This window comes from Pantherophis guttatus, chromosome 16 (genome assembly GCF_059756535.1).
Source record: "Pantherophis guttatus breed Tessera chromosome 16, ASM5975653v1, whole genome shotgun sequence".
Taxonomy (NCBI): domain Eukaryota; kingdom Metazoa; phylum Chordata; class Lepidosauria; order Squamata; family Colubridae; genus Pantherophis; species Pantherophis guttatus.
Genome location: NC_142078.1, coordinates 4,964,309 through 4,987,149, shown reverse-complemented (window position 1 = coordinate 4,987,149; position 22,841 = coordinate 4,964,309). Strand labels below are relative to the sequence as shown.

At 49.1% G+C, this 22,841-nt stretch overlaps 2 protein-coding genes across 6 annotated transcripts in view; one reads left to right on the top strand and one right to left on the bottom strand.

The window, feature by feature from the left end:
* The window catches only part of CRB2 (crumbs cell polarity complex component 2), a 67,127-nt gene extending 51,941 nt beyond the window's left edge, over nt 1-15,186 (top strand). Inside the window, exons 9-13 of one of the 2 annotated variants that reach the window (XM_087879477.1) lie at nt 3,984-4,149; nt 6,916-7,783; nt 9,699-9,815; nt 9,944-10,064; nt 12,288-15,186. In XM_087879477.1, the coding sequence (XP_087735603.1) occupies nt 3,984-4,149; nt 6,916-7,783; nt 9,699-9,815; nt 9,944-10,064; nt 12,288-12,518 (1,503 nt within the window). In that variant the 3' untranslated portion in view covers nt 12,519-15,186. Of the gene's footprint in view, nt 1-3,983; nt 4,150-6,915; nt 7,784-9,698; nt 9,816-9,943; nt 10,071-12,287 lie in introns of both variants that reach the window. The other variant, XM_060684079.2, reaches the window with a different exon arrangement.
* Nucleotides 15,187-18,908: 3,722 nt separating this feature from the next.
* DENND1A (DENN domain containing 1A) overlaps nt 18,909-22,841 on the bottom strand; it is a 266,239-nt gene continuing 262,306 nt past the window's right edge. For all 4 annotated transcript variants that reach the window (XM_087879481.1, XM_087879478.1, XM_087879480.1 and 1 more), the window contains one exon: nt 18,909-21,725. In XM_087879481.1, coding sequence (XP_087735607.1) covers nt 20,463-21,725 — 1,263 coding nt within the window. In that variant the 3' untranslated portion in view covers nt 18,909-20,462. The remainder of the gene's footprint in view (nt 21,726-22,841) is intronic.

Sequence of the window (22,841 nt, the reverse complement as noted above, 5' to 3'; positions counted from 1 at the left end):
CTCCTCCTGTTCCTCTGCCTCTCTGCTGTCCGACACTGGAGGCTCCGGAATGCCATCGCTCCCAGATGGCTCTGGCCCCATCTCTGCCTCCGACGCAGAGCCCTCGTCCGGGCCTTCCCCTGACTCCAGGACTGGCCCATTGTCCTCCCCAGCCTCCTCACTGTCCGACTCCACTGCCAGCTCCGCAAGCTGTTGGCGGACCACAACAAAATGGTTGATGATTACAGACCAAACAAGACTCTGGCAACCAAATTTGTCAGAAAAAGCCACGTCCATGCTGAAACGCTTCAGCAGATAAAGTTCATAATGCCTGTGGGCTGGGGGTGGTAGCTTCTGCTCTAATCTGGTTTGGAGAATAACCTTGGCTGAGATTGGTGAGATTAGCCTAGCTGCTCCTAGAGATATAGCATTTCCTTGCTGTGTTCTTACTTCTCATGCGGCCAGAAGGAGAATGATCTGGAGAACAAGACTCATGAAAACCAGCCAGGTGAGGTATGGAACTTCTCTTTATCTTCAACGTGTCCATTCATGTCCCCAAGCTGTGTTTATTTTTTATTTTTTTTTAAAAAAACCCCGAAACATCTCCAGCTGCAAGGAAGCACCTTCTCTGCATGCTTTGTGGTCATTCAACCTTGCCATGGGTTGCATCTATGGGACTACAAGTAGTGGCCAAAATCGTGGAAACCTTTTGGGAAAAGTTGTATTTTCTAAAACTAGCTAATAACACCACTTTTTTGGGGAGTAGTAGTAGTACCATAAAATTATATATCAACGGAAAGATAATTTGAATCAAGAATGTAGTGCAATGACTTTTAGGAAGGGTTTGCTATTAGAAGAGCAGTTACAGGATAAAGAAGAAAAGTGAAAAAAAAAAGGAGATATACAAAAATTATCCCCATGGAAAAAACAAGACATACAAAAATGATCCCTGTGTCAGTGAATACTTCGTTGGGTAACCTTTAGCATGAATTATGGCCTTACAACGTCTTCCCATGGAGCGAACCAAGTCTTTGAGTTCTGCAGCTTTTATCATGTGAAACCAAGATTGAATGATGGCTTCTATTAACTGGGTTTTATTGCTGGGTCGCTTCTGACTAACCAGTTTCTTTAGTTGGAAAATCCATAGATTTTCAATTGGGCTATTCCCAAGCCATTGTTATGTTTTATTAAATTTATATACCGCCCTACTCCCGAAGGACAGGTGAACAGGCACAGAATAAAATACATAAATACAAAAGTTAGAAACAATTTAAAACCAAATTAAATAATTTAGCCCAAGACCATTAAAAATCCCAATAATTGAAAACAAATTAAAATTTCAGTTTAAAAATTTAAAAGAAAGGGGAGAAAATTAGGCCAGGCCGGCTTGCTGGAATAGGAGGGTCTTAAGAGCACGGCTATTCCAGCAATGGAATAAGATTATCTTGAAACTCCCCCCAAAAAGTGGTGTTATTAGCCATCAAACCTCAAAAAGACACTTTTCCCAAAAGGTTTTCACAATTTTGGCCACTACTGTACCTTTCTCTCTCCTTCCTGCCTGCCTTCTTTCTGACTAACAAGTTTCTTGAGTTAACTCCATAGATTTTCAGTTGGGTTAAGATTTGGGCTATTCCCAGGCCATTCCAGCAGTGGAATAGGATTATCTTGAAAAAAAGATACCAAAAACACCCCCAAAAAGTGGTGTTATTAGCCACCAAACCTCAAAAAGACACTTTCCCCAAAAGGTTTCCACAATTTTGGCCACTACTGAAGAGTGACATTTCTCAACCTTGGCAGAATTCTGGGAGTTGAAATCCACCGCGTGGACAAAGGCTGAGAAACACCGAACTGGAGGCAGCAGGAATGGGAATTATAATGGTGAAGGTTCTGAATTCTGTTGGCTGTACATATTGAATCACCCCTGATTTGAACACGGAGAGAGATTTCCCCAAGTTGAGTCCAAACGTCCTTCATTGTTCAACCATCAATCAGACCTCACCCAAAACTCAACATCTTTGGCTGAAAAGCTAATCTTCAAAGACTGCAAGTCTTGGGGAGAAAAGGAGCATGCAAACGTGGGGCCTCACCAAATTTTTGTGTGGGCACAGAGGAATCAAAAGAGAGAGTGTGCGGTGGGCTAGAGGTGGCCTCACAATCAGGAGGCTGTGAGTTCGATCCTAGATAGAGGCTGATATTTCTCTCTCTGGGCACAATGAGACTATTATCTGCTGGACAAAACTCCGCTCTGACGACAGGAAAGGCATCTGGCCAGTAAACACTCAGCTCCCAGTAAACACTCAGTTGCCCAGACTCCACCCCATAAGGGATTGCAAACTATGACAGAGGAATTAAGAGAGAGAAAACTGGGTAGTTGCTGGTGGTGGATAGGTACAAAAAAAAATTAAATCTGGTTGTATCAAGAAGTACAGAGAAGACGTAGATATCCAATTATACCTAAATTCCATATCCACTAACAGGTACCAGAACCAGTGGTGAAATTCATTTTTTTTAACTACTGGTTCTGTGGGCATGGCTTGGTGGGCGTGGTGTGGCTTGGTGGGTGTGGCAGGGGAAGGATACTGCAAAATCTCCATTCCCTCCCCACTCCAGGGGAAGGATATTGCAAAATCCCCATTCCTGGGAGAAGGATATTGCAAAATCTTCATTCCCACCCCACTCTGGGCCCAGCCAGAGGTGGTATTTGCCGGTTCTCCGAACTACTTAAAATTTCCGCTACCTGTTCTCCAGAACCTGTCAGAACCTGCTGGATTTCACCCCTGTACAGAACCCAGCTTTCTTAATCATTTAACCCAAGGTTCTCCAACCTTGGCAGCTTTTATGACTAGTGGACTTCAACTCCCAGAATTCCTCAGCCAGCATTTTGGGAATTGAAATCCACAAATCGTAAAAATGGGCAAGGTTGGAGATCCTTGATTTAATTCACTGGGCACTCAACTGCTCCATTTCATTTCCAGGGAGAAAAAAAAAAACTGCTAGGCCTGGCAGCCTTTTTTTGCATTAGGCCTTCATTAGGCCTGCCACATCTACTACTGTGGGAAACTGGGAGGGGGGATTGTATGGAGCCCGGGTGATATATATATAGTCAAAATAACATTCCTTTCTCTGAGAGTCAAGGACATCTTGCCCTGCTCCTGGAGGGCTGGAACTGGGAGGCATCTCCTCTTAGAACGGTGATTTGGTTGGGCCACGTGATGGACATGTGGGTGCTGGGCAGGGACTTGGACAATGTTGGTGAATCTTTTCGGCACCGAATGCCAAAATGGGAGTGTGCGCTCGCGCGAGTGTGCATGTATGCTGGAAACCAGGAGAACAGCCAGCCGGTGTGCATGCACATAGCGGGCGGCTGCTCTTCTGGTTTCCAGCACACATATGTGCACCGGCCACCTGGTTTTCCAATTTCTGGCACGCATGTGTACACGAAGACCTGTTGGCCAGTGCGCATGCGTGCAAAGACCAGCTGGTGGGTGCACATGCATGCACCACAAAGATGATCTTCGAGTTTCTGGCGCATTCATGCACACTGGCTGGCTGGCCTTCGCATGCGAATGTGTGCCATAAACCGGAAGACTAGGTGTCTGGTGCGCATGTGCACGCTGGAGACTGGAAGAGCAGCCACCCGGCGTGCGCATGCAAAGCGGGCGGCTGTTCTCCTAGTTTCTGGCGCTCCCACGCACATGAAGACCAGCTGGCCTGCACGCCGGAACCCAGAAAAGCAACGGCTCGCGTGCCTGGAGAGATGGCTCTGTGTGCCACTTCCGGCACGTGTGGCATAGGTTTGCCATCATGGGGCTTGGACTTTCCTTTGGGTATGGAAAACCTGGAAGCTTTCAGATTCGGGTTTTCCCAGATGTGCCAATAAGACATCTCAAACAAAATGGAAGCTTGATGAAACTCAAGCGTGGGGGTTTCCTGTCATTGGGTGTGTTACTTGGAACCCCAACGAAGTCACTTTTCCCGCTAATTATGTTCCTTTTGTCTTTCAGTCTTCTCCTTGCCTCAACGGTGGTCTCTGTACCATCACCTGGAATGACTTCAACTGCAGTTGCCCGCCCAACTTTACCGGGAAATGTTGTGAGGAGAAAGTCTGGTGCCAAAGAGATTTGTGTCCTCCACTTACCGCTTGTGTGGATGTCCCCTCCGGTTATGTTTGTAAGTGTTCCTCCAGGAATTGTAGGCCACTGCGGAAGTGTCCTTTTTTGTTTTGTTTTAAACAGGGTCACCCAGGAGTCTGGAGACCCTTTCCGTTTGATCTCAACCTGGTACAAATCTGTGGTAGATCCCATTACACTCAGCCTGCTAATTCTTTAAAAAGATGGCTTGAAAAGTCTTAGGTAGTTTCTAATCCAAGTCATGGGGTCACGCGGAAATCCTGAACATTCTTCTTGGTAAGCCTCCGTACGCTCTTGTTTTCCATTCCAGGAAATTTAAATTAAATTTAAAAAAAGGGGGGTTTTCCACCTCACTCTGGAAAGAAGCTCAAGAGATTCACATCCACTTGTTGAAGTTCCCGGTTTTAGTTTTGAGGAACTTTCATTTATTGTGACTTACGTTTCCTCTGATTGTCCCAAAGGTGACAATTTTTCAGGAGGCGACTGGACGTTCTTGTTTTGTTTTTTCTTTTGAAGATGTTTTGCTTCTCATCCAAGAAGCTTCTTCCGCTCGGACAGGATACTGGGAAGTGAAAGGATTTATACTCCTTGCAGACATGTGGGCATTTCCATTCTTTTAGAGCAGTGTTGGCGAACCTTTTCGGCACCAAGTGCTGAAACGGGGGTGCGCACAAGCCGGAAACAAGACGACCAGCCACCCGATGTCCATGCGTGCGCCAGGAAGATGATCTTCCAATTTCTGGTGTGCACATGTGCACCAGACAGCTGGTGTTCCGGTTTCTGGCACACATGCAGGTGCGAAGATCAGCTGGCCGGTGTGCATGCACATGCCGGAAACAGGAAGATTATCCTCCTAGTACGTGCATGTGCACTGAGCAGCTGCCCTTCTGGTTTCCGGCGGTCCCATGCGTGTGAAGACCAGCTGGCCAGTGCGCTGGAACCCAGAAGAACAACGGGCGATGGTTCACATGCCCGGAGAGATGGCTCTGTGTGTCACTTCCATTACATGTGCCTGCTGTGACCTAGGCTTCCTGAGTCATTAAAACACACGAGTAGTCCCAAAAACCTCTTTTATTGCAACAGCTGTGAATTACGTTCATTCACAGCTGAGTCCCAATTAGTTGCAAAAAGTCCTTCGGGAGAAGTCCTTTGGGATAACCACCAACCTTTATCTCCCTTGACAACCTGCCAAAGACCGACTTGGCAAAGCCACACAGAGTCCAGAATCGAAGAGATGCCGATTGGGAACAGAATTAACAATGTTGCTTTCCTGCAAAGGGCCCACGTGCCTTTGCTCCTCTTTGAAGCCTTATGGGAGGGGCCAATCATCTCCAGGCCTTACTCCTAAGTCGTCTCTTTTGTTTTAACCGTTCATGTCTTCTGGCAGCTCTGCGCATGCACGCACTAGGAACAGGCTCCTCCTGTTCCTTTGCCTTTCTGCTGTCTGACTCTGGAGGCTCCGGAGTCCACATATCACTCCCAGATGGCCCTGGTCCCATCTCTGCCTCTGACGCAGAGCCCTCATCCTGGCCTTCCTTTGACTCCAGGACTGGCCTATGTTCCTCCAGCCTCCTCACGGTCCGACTCCGCTGCCAGCTCTGCAGGCTGCTGGTGGACCACAACAGTGCCATAGGTTCGCTGTCACGGTTTAAGTGAGTCGTTGAAGCACTTGGAGGTTTATTTGTGTCCTCAGGGTCACCTGAGTAGTGCTCCTGGTTCCTGCAGTCTCCAATTTTTCCTCTGGATAAACTTCCAAGTGCTTCAATGACCCTCTAAAACAGGGGTGTCAAACTCACGGCGGCGTCACGTGACATATCGGGACTTTCCCCCCCTTCGCTAAACCAGGTGTGGGGGTGGCCAGTGCATGACGCATTTTGCCCACGGGCCGGGAGTTTGACCGCCCTGCTCTAAAAGGATGCAAATGACCAGCTGTCTGCAAGGCGTATAAATCCTTCCATTCCCCACCATCCAGTCAGAGCTGAAGAAGCTTCCTGGATGAGAAGCGAAACGTCTTCAAAAGAAAAAACAAAACAAGAAAGTCCAGTTGCCTCCTGGAAAAGGCACCTTTGGGACAATCCGAGGAAACGTTAAGTCATAATAAATGAAAGTTCCTCGAAGCTAAAACCGGGAACTTCAACAAGTGGATGTGAACCATGACCTAGAGGACTGAGAATTATCCATGGACTTTCCTCTGATTGATTTCTCTTCGCAAGGAACTCTGTTTATATATCTGGGTCATCTTAGTATTTCACTCCTTGTGATGGCCTCAGAAGGCCTTTGATGAGTGTTCATCTTCCTTGAACTTCCTGGTGGAGATCTTTGAGGTGCTCCTTGGTCAGGGGTGGGCTTCAAAATTTTTAGCAAGGTCGTTCTCTGCCTGGTTGCTGGGTGAGTGTAGCCTAGTCAGCCTCCTGCACCATGGCAGGGGGTGTTTTTGCCCTCCCCAGGCTCAAGAGGCTTTTCTTGAGCCTCCGAGAGGGCGAAAACGGTCTCCCCAGGTTCCAGAGGCGCTCTGGAGGCCTTCCCGAACTTCCAGTAGACCCATTTTTCACCCTCCTTGAGCCTCTGTGCACGCCCTGCACTTACCTGCATCCAAAAAGGGCTGTGTGGGGACTCCTGGGAGGGGAGTGGTGGGGTGGGCGGGGCCAGCCAGGAGTGGGATTTGGGGGTCCTCCGAACTGCACAGAATCTTAGCTAGAGGTTCTCCCGAATGCCTGCGCACCCCCAGCAGCCCACCCCTGTCCTTGGTGTCTCCACTGGACAGCCCTTCCACTTGTGATCTTTTGATTACCGTGTCATCCTGCAGGTCTGGCCAATGCCACATTTGGCGAGCACGATGCCGTTGAATTCACAGCCAATACGTCTATCGCCAGAGCTCTTCACAGCCTCCGCCTGGATTTCAGGACGCGGGACAGCGACGCTGTCTTGATACAAGCCGTCGAGGAAGTCGATTCCCTTCTGGTGGCTATTCAAAACTCTTCACTCCTGGTTGAAATCCGGAGCGGGAATGGAGTCGAGGGAGCCAATTTTCTCAGGCCCACGCCCGTCACTGATGGCTCCTGGCACACCCTCTTGTTGACCATGGAAGAGCCCTCAGCCTATTCGTCAAGGTGGCATCTCCAAATGGACGATTCCACTAATACAACTCTCCTGGGTAATGCTGGCAACCTGGATTTCTTAAAAGGCAATGCATTTATTGTCTTGGCTGAAAATTTCACAGGGTGCCTCGGACACGTAGACATCGGGGGGCTGTTTTTGCCCCTGTCCAGCCACCCTTTTTACCCACAGCCAGAACAATTCATTCAGGTGACCAGGAGGGCCCTCCTTCTGGGCTGCCAGGGAGAAGACATCTGTTCGTCCAATCCGTGTCATCACGGAGGCTCCTGCTTGGACCTCTTCAACGCCTTCGGTTGTGACTGCCAGCCTGGTTGGGAAGGGCCGCTGTGCGAGACCAACACGGATGAGTGTAAATCTACCCCGTGTCTTCACGGCGAGTGCGAAGACCTAGTAGGAGACTTCCAGTGCATCTGTCATAAAGGTTTCATCGGGAAACGTTGCCATATCAATGTAGATGACTGCATAAGGCACCAGTGCCAGAATGGAGGGACCTGTGTGGATGACATCTACAGCTACTCCTGCAAATGTCCGCCAGAATACTCTGGCCCTCTCTGCGAGTAAGTCTGTAGGAAGTCTGACTGGCAAGAATGAGAATTCTGGAGATGTTTTTTCTCGGAGTCCCACCCTAACCTTTCTTTCCAGCCGGACGTCCCAAACATACTTTCCCCAAAAGCCAACTGGATTTTCTTGGATCTTTTTCCCTTGAAAACGTTTCGCTTCTCGTCCAAGAAGCTTCTTCGGTTCAAGAAGTTCACCCAAGAAGTTCTTCATCCAAGAACTGAAGAAGCTTCTTAAGATAAGAAGTGAAATGTTTTCAAGGGAAAAAAAAAAGCCAAGTGTCAGACTGCGGTGCTATCTCAAAATTAAATGAATTTCCAAACTGCCAATCTTTAAGGAAATCTTTCTTTAATTGAGTTCAGCCACCGGATCATGACTCCGCGCAGACAAGACTGACCTTTTGCCTCCCAATCCCTCCCTTTCCGATCCCCAAATCTCTGCTTCTCATTGGCTGTCTTCCAAGTCATTCTTCAGACTTCTTTTCCTTGTCATTTCCAAGGAATGTGCCCCTCCCCTCATTTCCACGACAACCGGGCTTCAAAGGGATTTAGCAGGCAAAAGTCTCAGAGTTTATCTTTCGCTCTCCTCTGCTCCCTCTATGCCAGCGTTGCAACGCTGACACCAAGAAAGTCCGGTTGGCTTTGGGGGAAAAAAAGCACTTTGAGACAACCATGATTGGATGATTGAGAATCTCCATAGACATTTTTCCAACCAGACCTTCTAAAGCAGGGGTGAAATGCTCCCGGTTCAGACCGGATCGCCTGATTCGGTAGCGAATGTGGCAGGTGATTCGGAGAACTGGTAGCAATCGTGTCATGAGACTCCACCCAGCCAACCAGTTGTCGTTACTTCTTGGTTTTAACCAGGAAGTAATTTATTATTTATTTATTTTTATATGCCACCCTTCTCCAGAGACTCAGGGCGGCTTATAGTGCGTTAAGCAATAGCCTTCATACTTTTGTATATTTTATACAAAGTCAGCTTATTGCCCCCACAAACCAGGTCCTCATTTTACCCACCTTAGAAAGGATGGAAGGCTGAGTCGACCTTGAGCCTGGTGAGAATTGAACTCGCAGTAATTGCAGGCAGCTGGATGTTAAATGCTGCCTTAGTAGGAGGCATTAGCCTCCTACGCCACTCGGGCTCTCAGGCTAATGTGTTTTGTACCCTCTGTGCATGCACAGGTTTTGCTTTTTTGCTTTTAAAAGTAAAAAAAAGGCTCCGATGATCACAGTTGAGCCGCCTGGTATGTGCCTACCACACAAGTCTTGTATATAAACTACTGTTTGTAAGATAAACCTCTGTGTCCTGTATTTTGCTCCTGGGTTGTCTCAAAATAGTCATCACGTTGTAAACACTCTGACAGGTTACGAGAAGAGAGAAGAGAAACCCAGTGAAACAGAGAGAAGGCCAGAGTTGACTAGAGAGAAGAGAAACCCAGTGAGAGCTTGCTCCAGAGTCAAAGGGGTTGTGCATCATGGTTTGATAGTGGTTAGTGGCTTGTGAAAGAAAGCAGGCAGCATGGCCTCCGTCAGGAGTAATCGGAGGAGGTTTTGTGGTGTCTTGGCTGAATGAGACAAACTACCTCTCCAGGAATGTAAAGATGGAGATGTACCTGCGGAGAGAGGAGTTGTGGGACGATTGTTACTAATCCACCAGCAGTCCTGGATGATGGGGACCAGAGAAGAAATGAAAAGGCATTAGCCAGCCTAATTCTGGCTTTAGAGGACAATCAGCTGATAACATGTGCGGGGTCTCCAGTTTGCAAAAGAGTCGTGGGAAGCGTTGCGCAGTGTGTATTTTTTTGAAGAATGCCTACGAATGTCTGGTTTCTAAATCAAGGTTCTTCTTTCTTTCTTTCTTTCTTTCTTTCTTTCTTTCTTTCTTTCTTTCTTTCTTTTTTTAAAATTCCAGGTGGCCCTTCCCGCCTGAACAATGTGGCAAGAACTTCACCTGTTTGAACGGCGGCAAATGCATGAGTGGGCCATGGGGAGCCAACTGCAGCTGCAAGATCGGCTACACGGGGAAGAAGTACGATGATGGCTTTGACCCTCCATCTTTAAAGGGCACTCCTTAAAACCCGTTTTGCCTCTTCGATCCTCACCCCGTCCCTCGTTTCTTTAAGGCCGCGGCTGATTCCTGCCTCGCTTTATTTCCAGGTGCCAGATCAACGTCAGCGATTGTGACCCCAGCCTTTGCAAAAACGGGGGGACGTGCCAGCACTCCATGAATCGATCCTGGTGTATCTGCGGTGCCAACTACGCTGGGGAATATTGTGATGTCAGTGTAAGCCAGAGTCTCTCTTTTCTTTTCCCAGAATAATGGATTCCCACTACACTTGACTCAGAAAAGGAGTTAAAATCTTTTCCAAGTGTTTGACCTTGGGGGAGCCCGGGTGGGCGTGGCCAGTTTGACATCACTCGTGTCTGGGGGTGGCCTGAGCGCTCTGCCAGCGAAAATGGGCTCCCGAGCTCCGTTTTCGGCTGCAACAGCCTCCTACAACCCTCTGCCAGCAAAAATGGAGCTTCGAAGTGCCACCTGTGGCCCTCGTGAACTCCGTCCTGAGCTCCATTTTCACTGGCAGAGGCACTGCGGGCTGGTCCTTTGCTGTTTCCAGGGCAACCAGTGGTGGGATTCAGCCGGTTCGCACCTATTCAGGAGAACTGGTTGTTAATTTTCTAAGCAGTTCAGAGAACCGATCGTTGGAAGAAACCTTATTTTGTTTTTTTCCACTTTACAGGGCTAATCCTGTAAGGAAGGCAGGAAGGAAACATTCTGGTGTTGTTTCTAGCCTAATCTTTATTGCCCTGCTTACAGAAACTGCCTCTCTGGTTAACCCTTATTACATTGTAACAAGCTAAGGCGAAGCGCCCATCGGATGTGAGTGATGTTGAGTTGGCCACGCCTGCATGGTCACATGACCACCGAGCCACGCCTACCCAACTGGTCCCAGTGGTGAAATTCAATTTGTTTTACTACCAGTTCTGTGGGTGTGGCTTGGTGGGTGTGGTGTGGCTTGGTGGACGTGGCAGGGGAAGGATACTGCAAAATCCCCATTCATTCCCCACTCCTGGGGGAAGGATACTGCAAAATCCCCATTCCTTCCCCACTCCTGGGGGAAGGATATTGCAAAATCCCCATTCCCATCCCACTCCAGAAGAAGGATACTGAAAAATCTCCATTCCCTCCACACTCCAGGGGGAAGGATACTGCAAAATCCCCATTCCCACTCCACTCCAGGGGGAAGGATACTGCAAAATCCCCATTCTCACCCCACTCTGGGGCCAGCCAGAGGCAGCCTTTGCTGGTTCTCCCAACTACTCAAAATTTCTGCTACTGGTTCTCCAGAACCTGTCGGAACCTGCTGGATTTCACCTCTGCCTTGCCCCAAAGGAATCCTTAATGCAATGATCCCGCTCAGGTAGAGGGCGTCCCAGATCCATGTTTTGATGTAGACCTGAAAATCCACTTCTTATCTACTTATACTTTGCCCTGTCCTGGTTTCTATCCCAGCGTTTCTAGGCTGTCAGGTGTCTCCACTGTTGAGATCACAACCTGGTATTTTTAGCATGGCTTACACCAACCTCACGTGGCTTGGTGAGGAAGCTGGGCAGGGTGAAGAGAGAGAGCTTCTGCAGGTGGAGGGTGTATTTTGAGAAGGTGCTTTAAGTAGCCTGAAGGCCAGACAAGGAATAATGGATGGAAACTGATACAAGGAGAGATTCAACCTGGAAATAAGGAGACATTTTCTGATAGTGAGAACAATCAACCCATGGAACAGAAGTTGTGGGACCTTCATCACTGGAGGCTTTCAAAGAAGAGACTGGACTGCCATTTGTCAGAAATGGTGTAGGGTCTCCAGCTTGGGTGGGGAGGTTGGACTAGATGACCTACAAGGTCCCTTCCAACTCTATTCTGATTGATTGATTGATTCAACCTAGAAATAAGGAGAAATTTTCTGACAGGGACAACAATCCACCAATGGAAGAGAAGTTGTCTTCAGAAGTTGTGGGAGCTTCATCACTGGAAGCTTTCAAGAAGAGACTGGACTGCCATCTTTCTCCTGCTTGGGTGGAAGGTGGTGGAGGGAGGTCAGCTAGGGGTGAGATTTGGAGGTTCTCTGAACCAGCCATAACATTAGCTACAGGTTCTCCCGAACTCAGTGTTGCATTCTTCCTCACTGAATGCTTCAGCCAGGTCCCTGTATTCCTTGGGGACCTGGGGAGTCCCAGGTAGGGCTTTGATGGCCGTCGTGGCCACCTCTTGTTGGTGGGGGCCCTGAGGGCTCGTCTCAGTGGGTTTGGCTTCAGGAGGGACGGGCGGCAAGGGACCCACCCCTATCATGACTTTTCGGTAGCCGTCCTCCTATTTGATTGTAGGGGCCCATTTGTCTAGCCAGGTGAGTCCCAGGATGATTGACTCTGCCATTTTTGGGGCAAACCTGTAGCAGCCCACCCCTGCATTTATCCAGACTAATCTTCCCTTTCTTGATTTCTCTGGCAGAGAGGGAGCCTTCCAGGCTCTGCCTTCCCCTTCCCCTTGGTTGAAGTGGCAGTTCCGGTTGTCTGCAGCTGCCTCTTTCTTCTCATCATCATCCTCGTCCTCATGATCCTCACCGCCCGGAAGAGACGCCAATCCGAGGGAACCTACAGCCCGAGCCAACAGGAAGTGGCCGGAGCTCGCCTGGAGATGGACAGCGTCCTCAAAGTCCCACCCGAAGAACGTTTAATATAAGCAACGAGGGGATTTGATAAAAGTTGGCACAAAAGTGTGGGCAGAGTGCTCCTTCCAACAGACCAGGATGGCAGTGAAGTTGGACGCCCATTGAGTGGGCGGCCCACCTGTATACCTGGGACCTTTGAGGACCTATACATGTGCCTTGTGGGTTCCTCTCTGGCAGTGGCAGCAACCGGCCTCTCAATCATACCACACACCTGTCCACTCCCATGCTTCAGAAGGGCTGTTCTAATCCAACAGGCTGCCTTGGCAAGTGGCTGTGCGGAAGGACGATCGGCCACAGACTTCTCTGAGCATCAACCAACCGACCGGAGAATCCACACGGAAGCCCTGCCTCTCTCCTCGGTGTGGTTTAGACTCTCTTTGTGATGGCCTCCAGGGAGGAGTTACAAAGTGGTCCTGTTGGGGTGGGCGATTGTGGCATTCTTGAAAGGCTCTACTTGTTTTAAGAGGGTTGTGATGGCTCTGGTTTTGACATGGGGGGATGGGGGGAAGGATTCGGAGGCCTTGTTTCTAGAGGCAGGGATAGGACGTCCTGAATTGTCAGGATTGGCATAAAACGAGAGTTGTGACGAAGACACAACAGCTGGGCAAATGCACTTCCTCACTTTTGACATTTGAAGCCTCTTCTTAGATGGGTGCATTGCCTATAGGACTGTTCTAGGGGGACCTAGTTATAGACAAGACTCACAAGGAAAGTCTCAAATGCTGTCCCAAGTGGTCAAATAACACCTTGACCTATCCTAGACCATGTCAGCAGCTCCATGCTTCTTGGGAGCGGTTGGAACTACTGAGCTGCTCCTCATCCCTTCAGGCATCTCAGGTGTGTCCATAAAGAGGAGATGGACTACATGAGAAGCCAACAAGACAAGCCACCAGGAGACCACAGGGTATGAGCCGAGGTGCTGAATGTCAACACTGCCTCTGCTGAGCTGAATGCCAGTTGATAGAGAGGAGTTCACAGGGGGTATTCAGCTGGTTCGGACGAGTTCACCCGAACCGGTAGCAGAAATCATAGGTGGACCCGCCCACCCGCCTTGGCTCTATGCCATTGTATTTAGGTACGTTTTTGAGGCTTGGTCACATGCGCGGTAGGAGTGCGCACCAGCAAAGCACATGCGTGGTAGCTTTGGTGTACGCATGAAGGCTGTGTGTGCACTCACGTTTGCGAACCGGTAGGGAAGGTAAGTGCATACCACCTCTGGAGGAGTTAGGTTCAAAAATCTCCGCCCCCATCTATTGTAGTGACCAATGTCTTTTGGGCCCTGTCTACAAGCCATACCGGTTGCTCAGAACATTCATAGTCCCTGTAGGACTTTGGTGTTTGCAAAACAACCCACTACGGTTGAATGCAAACTAGCTGAGAGGATACGAAGGAAAAAGGCACCACAACTAGGTTGAAGTGTATTGTTTTGGACTGTGAAAGGCTGAGCAGCTCATGCCTGGGAACTCAACACAAACTGCACACCGATCATTAGACACACCCCGCAGCTGCGAGACAGAAGAGGGTGAACAACAAAAAAAAACTGCTTAACCCCAATAACACACCACAAAAAATCCAAAATCCTCTTCTCTCACAGAACAAAACATCTTAAATCATTCCCCCTCGAGTACCTACAATTTCTGTGACCTCCTTCACACGTTGCGGTACAATGCGCCACCCTAAAGTGCCTTGTAAACAAACCACTTGAAACAGCATTAACCCAAGATCCCTCAGCTTCACTTCACTTCACCCTTCGGTTATAGTTTTTGATAGACGTAGAAATGATTCCACTCCAAGAACACTCCTTAAAGAGCCATCTTCCCCCAAGGGAAGTGGAAGTTTCTACGCTAAAACATAGCGGGTAGAAGTTTAATTCTTGCTAACAAAGATTTCTCCTGTTTTAGTGTAGGTTGGCATATTTAGCTGGAGAATAAGTTTCAGTCTTAAATTTTAGTCTCAGCTTTATCATCACTTGACTCATTCATCTGGTCCAGGGGTCAGCAACCTGTGGCTCTGGAGCCGCATGTGGCTCTTTCACCCCTCTGCTGCGGCTCCCTGTCGCTCAAAATATGCATCACAACCGCCAGTGTGTGACACCCACTTGGCACATGATTTATTGAGCTTTTCGACTCCCGGTAGGTCAACCATGGATAAATCCAAGAAAAGAAAAGTTTCAGAAGAAAACAGAATGCTTAATTCAACTACGTATGCTAGTTTTGTGGTCGCTCAGGAAATAGTCAGGCACAGGAAGGGTTTTGTGGCTCCCAGTGTTTTCTTTTCTGTGGGAAACGGGTCCAAATGGCTCTTTTGAGTGTTTAAGGTTGCCGACCCCTGAACTGGACCATGCAATGCACTGACACCTGGTGTTAGATTTATTCTGAGGACTAGTCATTATGCCAAAGGAGTTCAATTTAATTCCCCGTCACACCCCACAAAACGTTTGCCCTCCTTTTCGGAGGAGTAGCCATTCTTCCTTCAAATTGCTTGAAGCCCCCATTAGATCCACCAGCGATGAAACCTTTATTTATTTTTTGTTTTCTCATGTGAACTTTTTGATATTTAAATTTGGGGTTTATTTTTTCACGGGACGTCTTGCCGCAGATGGGAACGTCTGTTTACGCAAATGTAAGGAACCCAATCCTGGTAATAATCCCAGTTGTAATTAAAAATGTACACACAGAAGCATTATCTGGGCTCTTTAACTTGAAACGGTGTTGACCTGGTAAGAGCTGGGGCCATCAGCTGCCCAAGAGTCCAAAATGGAAGGTAGGCAAATGGCCTCATGAAAAAGGAGAAACGGACATATCAGAATGCAAGTAGTCCTTGACTTATGACCACAATTGAGCCCCAAATTTTGGTTGCTAAGCGAGACATTTGTTAAATCAATTTTGCCCTGTTTCCCAACCTTTCTTTCTTTTTTTTAATTTGATTTATATGCTGCCCTTCTCCAGAGACTCAGGGCGGCTTACAATGCGCTAAGCAATAGCCTTCATCCTTTTGTATATTTATACAAAGTCAGCTTTTCTTTCTTTCTTTCTTTCTTTCTTTCTTTCTTTCTTTCTTTCTTTCTTTCTTTCCTTCCTTCTTTCTCTTTTTTTTCTTTTTTTTTTTAATTTGATTTATATGCCGCCCTTCTCCGGAGACTCAGGGCGGCTTACAATGCGCTAAGCAATAGCCTTCATCCTTTTGTATATTTATACAAAGTCAGCTTTTCTTTCTTTCTTTCTTTCTTTCTTTCTTTCTTTCTTTCTTTCCTTCCTTCTTTCTTTTTTTTCTTTTTTTTTTTAAATTTGATTTATATGCCGCCCTTCTCCGGAGACTCAGGGCGGCTTACAATGCGCTAAGCAATAGCCTTCATACTTTTGTATATTTATACAAAGTCAGCTTTTCTTCTTTCTTTCTTTCTTTCTTTCTTTCTTTCTTTCTTTCTTTCTTTCTTTCTTTCTTTCTTTCTTTCTTTCTTTCTTTCCTTCCTTCCTTCCTTCCTTCTTTCTCTTTTTTTTTTTTTAATTTGATTTATATGCCGCCCTTCTCCGGAGACTCAGGGCGGCTTACAATGCACTAAGCAATAGCCTTCATCCTTTTGTATATTTATACAAAGTCAGCTTTTCTTCTTTCTTTCTTTCTTTCTTTCTTTCTTTCTTTCTTTCTTTCTTTCTTTCTTTCTTTCTTTCTTTCTTTCTTTCCTTCCTTCCTTCCTTCCTTCCTTCCTTCTTTCTCTTTTTTTCTTTTAATTTGATTTATATGCCGCCCTTCTCCGGAGACTCAGGGCGGCTTACAATGCACTAAGCAATAGCCTTCATCCTTTTGTATATTTATACAAAGTCAGCTTATTGCCCCCACAATCTGGGTCCTCATTTAACCTACCTTAGAAAGGATGGAAGGCTGAGTCAACCTTGAACCTAGCGAGATTCGAACCTGCAGTAATTGCAGGCAGCTGGTCTTAATAACAGGGTGCTTTAGACCACTGTATTACTGTACAGCCACAGTTCTTGCCACGGTTAAGTGAATTACTAAAGCTGTTAAGTTAATAACTCGGTTGTTAAGTGAATCTTAACAAAGATTCTAAAAGGGGATGCAGTGGCTCAGATGCTGAGCTTGTTGATCAAAAGGTTGGCAGTTCGAATCCCTAGTGCTGCGTAACAGGGGTGAGCTCCCGTGACTTGTCTCAGCTTCTGCCAACCTAGCAGTTCGAAAGCACGTAAAAAAAAAATGCAAGTAGAAAAATAGGGACCACCTTTGGTGGGAAGGGAACAGCGTTCTGTGCGCCTTTGGCGTTGAGTCATGCCGGCCACATGACCAAGGAGACGTCTTCGGACAGCGCTGGCTCTTCGGCTTTGAAACGGAGATGAGCACCGCCCCCTAGAGTCGGGAACGACTAGCACATATATGCGAGGGGAACATTTATCTTTTACCTTTAAGTGAATCTGACTTCCCCATTGACTTTGCTCATCAGAAGGTTGCAAAACGTGATTGTGTGTGTGACCCCCTCCGGGACACTGCAACGGTCATACAAGTGACTCAGTTCCCAAGCTGAAACTTCTTCAGCTCTGACTGTTTGGAGGGGAATGGAAGGATTTATGCTCCTTGCAGACAGTTGGTCATTTGCATCCTTTTAGAGAGTCGTTGAGGCCACTTGTAGGTTGATCTGTGTCCTCAGGATCATCTGAGTGGTGCAAATGAGTGTGGAGCCTCCTTGGAACTCTTGAAGTGGCCTCAACGACTTGCTAAAAGGATGCAAATGACCAGTTTGTCTGCAAGGAGCATAAAGCCTTCCATTCCCCTCCATCCAGTCAGAGCTGAAGAAGCTTCTTGGATGAGAAGCGAAACGTCTTCAAAAGGGGAAAAAAAAAAAACCAGAAGGTCCCGTTGCCTCTTGGAAAAAAAGCCCCTTTGGGACAGTCGTAAGTCCCTTTTTTCAGTGCCATTGTCATTTTCAATGGTCGCTAAATGAACCGTCGTAAGTTGAGATCTACCTGGAGTTTATTTGTCCAAAAGGATATGGTGGCTGTTGGTGGTCGCGAGGGACTTACTAGTTGCAAGGTGCTTCTGATGTTGACGTAGTTTTTTTAATGTGCCGAGTTCCACTCAGGTCTTCTCTCAGTGGCACCTGGCTTCCTCTCACCTCAGCTGCTTCTCCAGAACAAGATGCATAGATTGTTTACAAGTTCTGAAATACTTGCACCTAGGAGATTATGGGTTATCCCAGCAAACAGCCTCCCATGTTTACATCTCTGCCATATTCTGAAGCAGCAGGCTGTTCGTCCTTTGTTCTAAATTACACCTTTGTGGAGAGAACATGAGGATGGACTGATCCAGGGATGGCATTCAAAAGTTTTAGCAACACGTTCACACCCGGTGGCTGTGGCCATGGTGGGCGTCGCTTGCTCAGCCTCCTGCACCACGACGGGGAGGGGCGTTTTCACCCTCCCCAGGCTCCGGAGGCTTTCCTTGAGCCTCTGGGAGGGTGAAAACGGCCTCCCCCGGGCTCCAGAGGCCCTCCGGAGGCCGGAAACAGGCCCGTTTCTGGACTGCCGGAACTTCTGAGAGGCATGTTTTTCACCCTCCCCAGGCTCCAGAGGCTTTCTTCGAACTTCCGGGAGGGCAAAAACAATCTCACCCGGGCTCTGGAGGACCTCCGCAGGCCAGAAACGGGCCCGTTTCTGGACTTCTGGAATTTCCAGGTGTCCCATTTTTCACCCTCCCCAGGCTCCGGAGGCTTTCCTTGAGCCTCTGGGAGGGTGAAAACGGCCTTCCCCAGGCTCCTGAGGCCCTCCGGAGGCCGGAAACAGGCCCATTTCCAGACTGCCAGAACTTCTGAGAGGCCTATTTTTCACCCTCCCCAGGCTCCAGAGGCTTTCTTCAGGCCTCCGGGAGGGCAAAAGCAATCTCACCCGGGTTCTGGAGGCCCTCCGCAGGCCAGAAACAGGCCTGTTTCCGGCCTTCTGGAATTTCCAGGTGTCCCGTTTTTCACCCTCCCCAGCCTCCAGAAGGTTTTATCGAGCCTCCGGGAGGGTGAAAATGGCCTTCCCCGGGCTCTGGAGACCCTCCAGAGGCCAGAAATAGGCCCATTTCAAGACTTCCTGGAGGCCCATTTTTTGCCCTTCCAGAGCCTCCACGTGGGCCCTGCACTTACCTGGCATCCAAAATGGGCTGCATGGAGACTCCTGGGAGGGGCGGGGTGGGGAGGCCAGCCAGTCCTTGCAACTACCGGTTTGTCGAACCAGATGTAAAATTAGCATCTGGTTTGCCCGAACTGGTCTGAACCGGCTGAATCCCATTCCTGGACTGATCTAACACCAGCCCAGACGGTCAACCACAGACACAGCCTGAAGATCGGTACTCTATTCCCATTCCATACACCGAACTTTGAAGAAGGAAGCCAACACTCTGGGCCCATTGGATGGGCTTTAAATATTTTACTATCCAGAAGTAGGTAATATCAAAAACATATTCCTTCCCCCACCCCCAGGAAAAGTGATCATACAAAAACATGGAAAGAGCCTTGTCAAATGCAGCGGTTTTGGACAGAGGCGTCACACGAGGCCGACAGAAGATCTACAGGTGGGTGTCCCCATTGTTTGGAGGAAATCAACCATGTTCTTGGGATCTACAGGCTTAGGTGTGGAGATGGAAGCCAAACTAACTCTTCAGCTGGTAGGAAAAATCTCAAAAGGGTGATAGAAACGGGAGGGAAACCCGTCGAAAAAGCAAAAGAGATGGCGTTGAAGAGTGACTTCTCACGTTTTGTTACACAGTGAGTTCTTGTGGACATAGACAATTGGCTAGCCTAATTCCCACACGACAACTGATTAAAATAACAACAAACTGCCCAAGTTTTGTTTTTTAAACCCCTCCCAAATTTAAGTGAGGAAAAGAAAGAGAGGCAGGGGTACCAAGAGGTCCTTGAACAGGTCTGAATTTTGAGGCGTGGTGGTCCTTTTATCTCCCGAAACATCCTAGATGGAAAACTTGGGTCTTCAGCAGGAGTTGAGAAATAAGACCACGCAGGTAGAAGTCTTCTGGCTTTCAGGTTATGAAGACCAAAGCCAATTAAACCAGGGCTGAAAGTCATTTTAACAAATGTGTCTATCACCGCCGTCCTACCGACACCATCCCTGTTCCATCACGCAGCAGATGGATGCTGCTGTCCATCCATCCACACCTTTCATACTAGACTAGGATATTGGAGGGACCATCCTCCTCCCATCTGGCTGGGGAAGGAAGCCGCCGAGTAACACTTCGATAACTAGACACATACAGGTTCGTGTAACATCAGCACAGTGACTTGGGGACACCACAATCACGTGTCTTGCTCTAAAAAAAAGGTTAACAACTGCTGGTAGTGCCAATTTGTGGATAGGTACGGAGAGACGTGTCATCGCTTCCCTGAAAAGTGGTGTGGTGCTAACCCCGTGAACGCTAACCCCGGAGCGTGAAAGGGGTGCCTTAGCAAAGGGGACTATTGTGCGCAAGAGATTGGAGGGACAGGGAAGGGAGTTGGAGGAGAGCACGGGGCCTTGAACCCATGCCGGCTAAACGTACGTCGGAGAAGGTACCACAAAATGAACAGAAAGGGTTCAGATTGTGATCAACGTGGCTTGGGCATCTAGGCTCAAAATATCTGGTAGGGAGGCATGTGCTCACCTGGGAATGTGACAGGCTCATGATTATGGGGATGCAAGGTTGGCCAAGAAGAGATCAGGATTGACCTTATCCATGGTCTACTTATCTTGAGGAAAAGTTGGAAGAACGTCAAGGTGCCCAGATCACCTTTCCAATGATGGTGGCGGGCGAAAAGGTGAAGAAGGGGGGTCTCCTTGTTCCTATTCAGGGCTTAGCCAAGTCTTCCTCCTAATAGAGAGAAAGCTGTGCCAGCTGGTTGACCTTTCTTTGCTTGGGGAAATACTGCTCTTTATATTGACCCAACACCCAGTAGTCTCGGACGCCAACTGGACTCACTCGAACGTTTCCCATTGCTTTCTTAACTGCTCGACTTTACCGGGCGTGACCGACACTTCCTGCTTGGTTTTATTTAACAAGTCTTCAAAGGGGTCTTTAGCCAGCTGAGTCTTAGAAGGACACAAGGCAGGTTCTCCAACCTTGGTCTTGGGGGGAAGTAGCGGGAGGTTGCTGGGCCTCGCGGCCAGCCTTGTCTTGACCGCAGAATGAGTAAGAGGCAATGTCCGGATCTTAGAAGGACCACTGGGCTGCGTTGGTCGAAGGACGCCACTCTGGACAGGAAGCTGAGCTGGCGGTGGGGCTGAGGGAGATTTGGCGAAGAGGTTGGGCATGGAGAGGGTCAGCGGGTTGAGGGGAGGCCTCTGGGGCTGGAAGAAGCTGGAGTTGGACGTGATGTAGCTGGAACTGTAAGCGTGGCCCAATGAGGGAGCAAACGGGCCGCCCGGGGGCCTGACTAGGGTGAGCGGCAGCGGCGTCGGCACGGCCTGTACAAAGGGGTTGAGAGACGGTTGACCAAACGGCGTCACCGAGGGAGGGTATCCCAGAAGTTGACGGAAGGGTGCTGATGTAGAGGGCATGAGGTCTTCTCCTGTGGATGGGAAGCTGCCGGCAGGGCTGGGAGATGAAGAACCTAGCTGGCTTCTGGAGCCTGACAGAAAGCGGGCATCTTGGGCACCTTCTCCTGACTTCAGTGGATCGAGAAGAGCAAGGAGAGAGTCACTGTCTCCACTCTTGTCCTCTGCATTGACCTTGACTGGTTGGAGCAGTTCTCCTTCAGTGACGGCAGTGGACGAAAGCTGGACTTGGTGAGGAGCAAAATCAGCCAGTTGCTGGTCCAGAGAGATGTTTCTGGCTGCAAAGGTCTCCTGCAGAAGCTCAGAGGTCAGGTTGCCAGGCCCTGCAAGGCAAGGGGCAGCTTCTGGGGGTGCCTGCTGCTTGGAAAGCCGGGGTGGAGGAGGCGGTGGAACAATGCCCAGCTCTGGCGTCTTCCTTCCTTGTGGTCGCGGGATGGTGATATTCCCTTGGGCAGCAGGAGAACTTCCAACTTCCTTCTCGGGAAGGTCCAGAATGGCGTCTCTGCTCTGTGGTCTCCTTGGGACAGGAGGCACATTCCTCAGTGGTCTCTCTGGAGATTTCGGAGAGTACTTTGTGGAAAGGGCCATGTCGTCATGGCCTAGGCCCCAGAACTGCTTATAAGGGTGAGAAAGCTTCATCCCTGGGGTGGTCCAGCTCTTTTCAGCAAAACCAAGGTCCATCCGCTGTCAGAGAACAGAAAAATCATGGGTGTCTTTCTCCAAACCCTCTAACTGACTCTCCAGATCTGAGACTACCTCTCACTAGGGCAGGGGTGTCAAACTGGATTTCTTCGAGGGCCGGATCAGCATTGGAGTTCTCCTCTGCGGGCCAGCAGGGATGGGAAGTGGGGGTGGGTGGGCGGGTAAGATGGGACGGATGCCTCCTGCAGCAATCTGCTGGCCGAAAATGTTTTTGGTTAGCAGTGTGCTGCTGGAGGCCCGGGAGGCCGAAAATGCACCGTGTGGAGGTACCGTGGGGCCTCTGCGTGGCCCGTTTTCGGCTGGCAGTGCTGCTGGAGGCCAGGGAGGCTGAAAATGGGCCGTGCGGGGGCCTCTTGGTACCTCCACACGGGGCCCCCACGATGCCTCCATGCAGCCCATTTTCAGCTGGCAGTGATGCTGAAAGCCGGGGAGGCAGAAAATGGTCACATGGGGCCCCTTGGTACCTCCACGTAGGGGCCCCTTGGTGCCTGCGTGTGGCCAAAAATCGGCTGTGCAGGTACCCTGTGGTGGCTCCGCATGGACCATTTTCGGCTGGCAGTGCTGCTGGAGGCCAGGGAGGCCAAAAATGGGCCGCGTGGGGGCCCCTCAGTACCTTCACATTGGGGCCTCGTGGTGCCTCCGTGCAGCCCATATTCGGCCAGTAGAGTGCTGCTGGACACTGGGGAGGCCAAAAACGGGCCATGTGGGGCCTCTGCGCAGCCCATTTTTTTGCCAGCAGAGTGCTGCAGGAGGCCATAGAGGCCGTAAATGCACCGGTCTTTTGATATTTCCAGTCCAGTCCCATAGGCCAGATTTAAGCACTCCGTGGGCCAGATCTGGCCCCCGGGTCTTGAGTTTGACACCTCTGCACTAGGAGGAGCCATCTTTCCTTTTGTGCCAGCTGGGGGACCTTCCTCCCATTTCCTCAAAATCCACTTGGGGAAAGTGTTTCTGGAATCACCCTCAGGTTCTCCTTCTTCGGTGGGTCTCCTGCCCTATCAAGACTTCAAGATGCCCCTTGTAAGTTCTTCAGGTCTTCCCACCCTACCGCTGTACCTTATCTCATCCATCTGGCTTCTCGTCAGCAAATAACCAAAT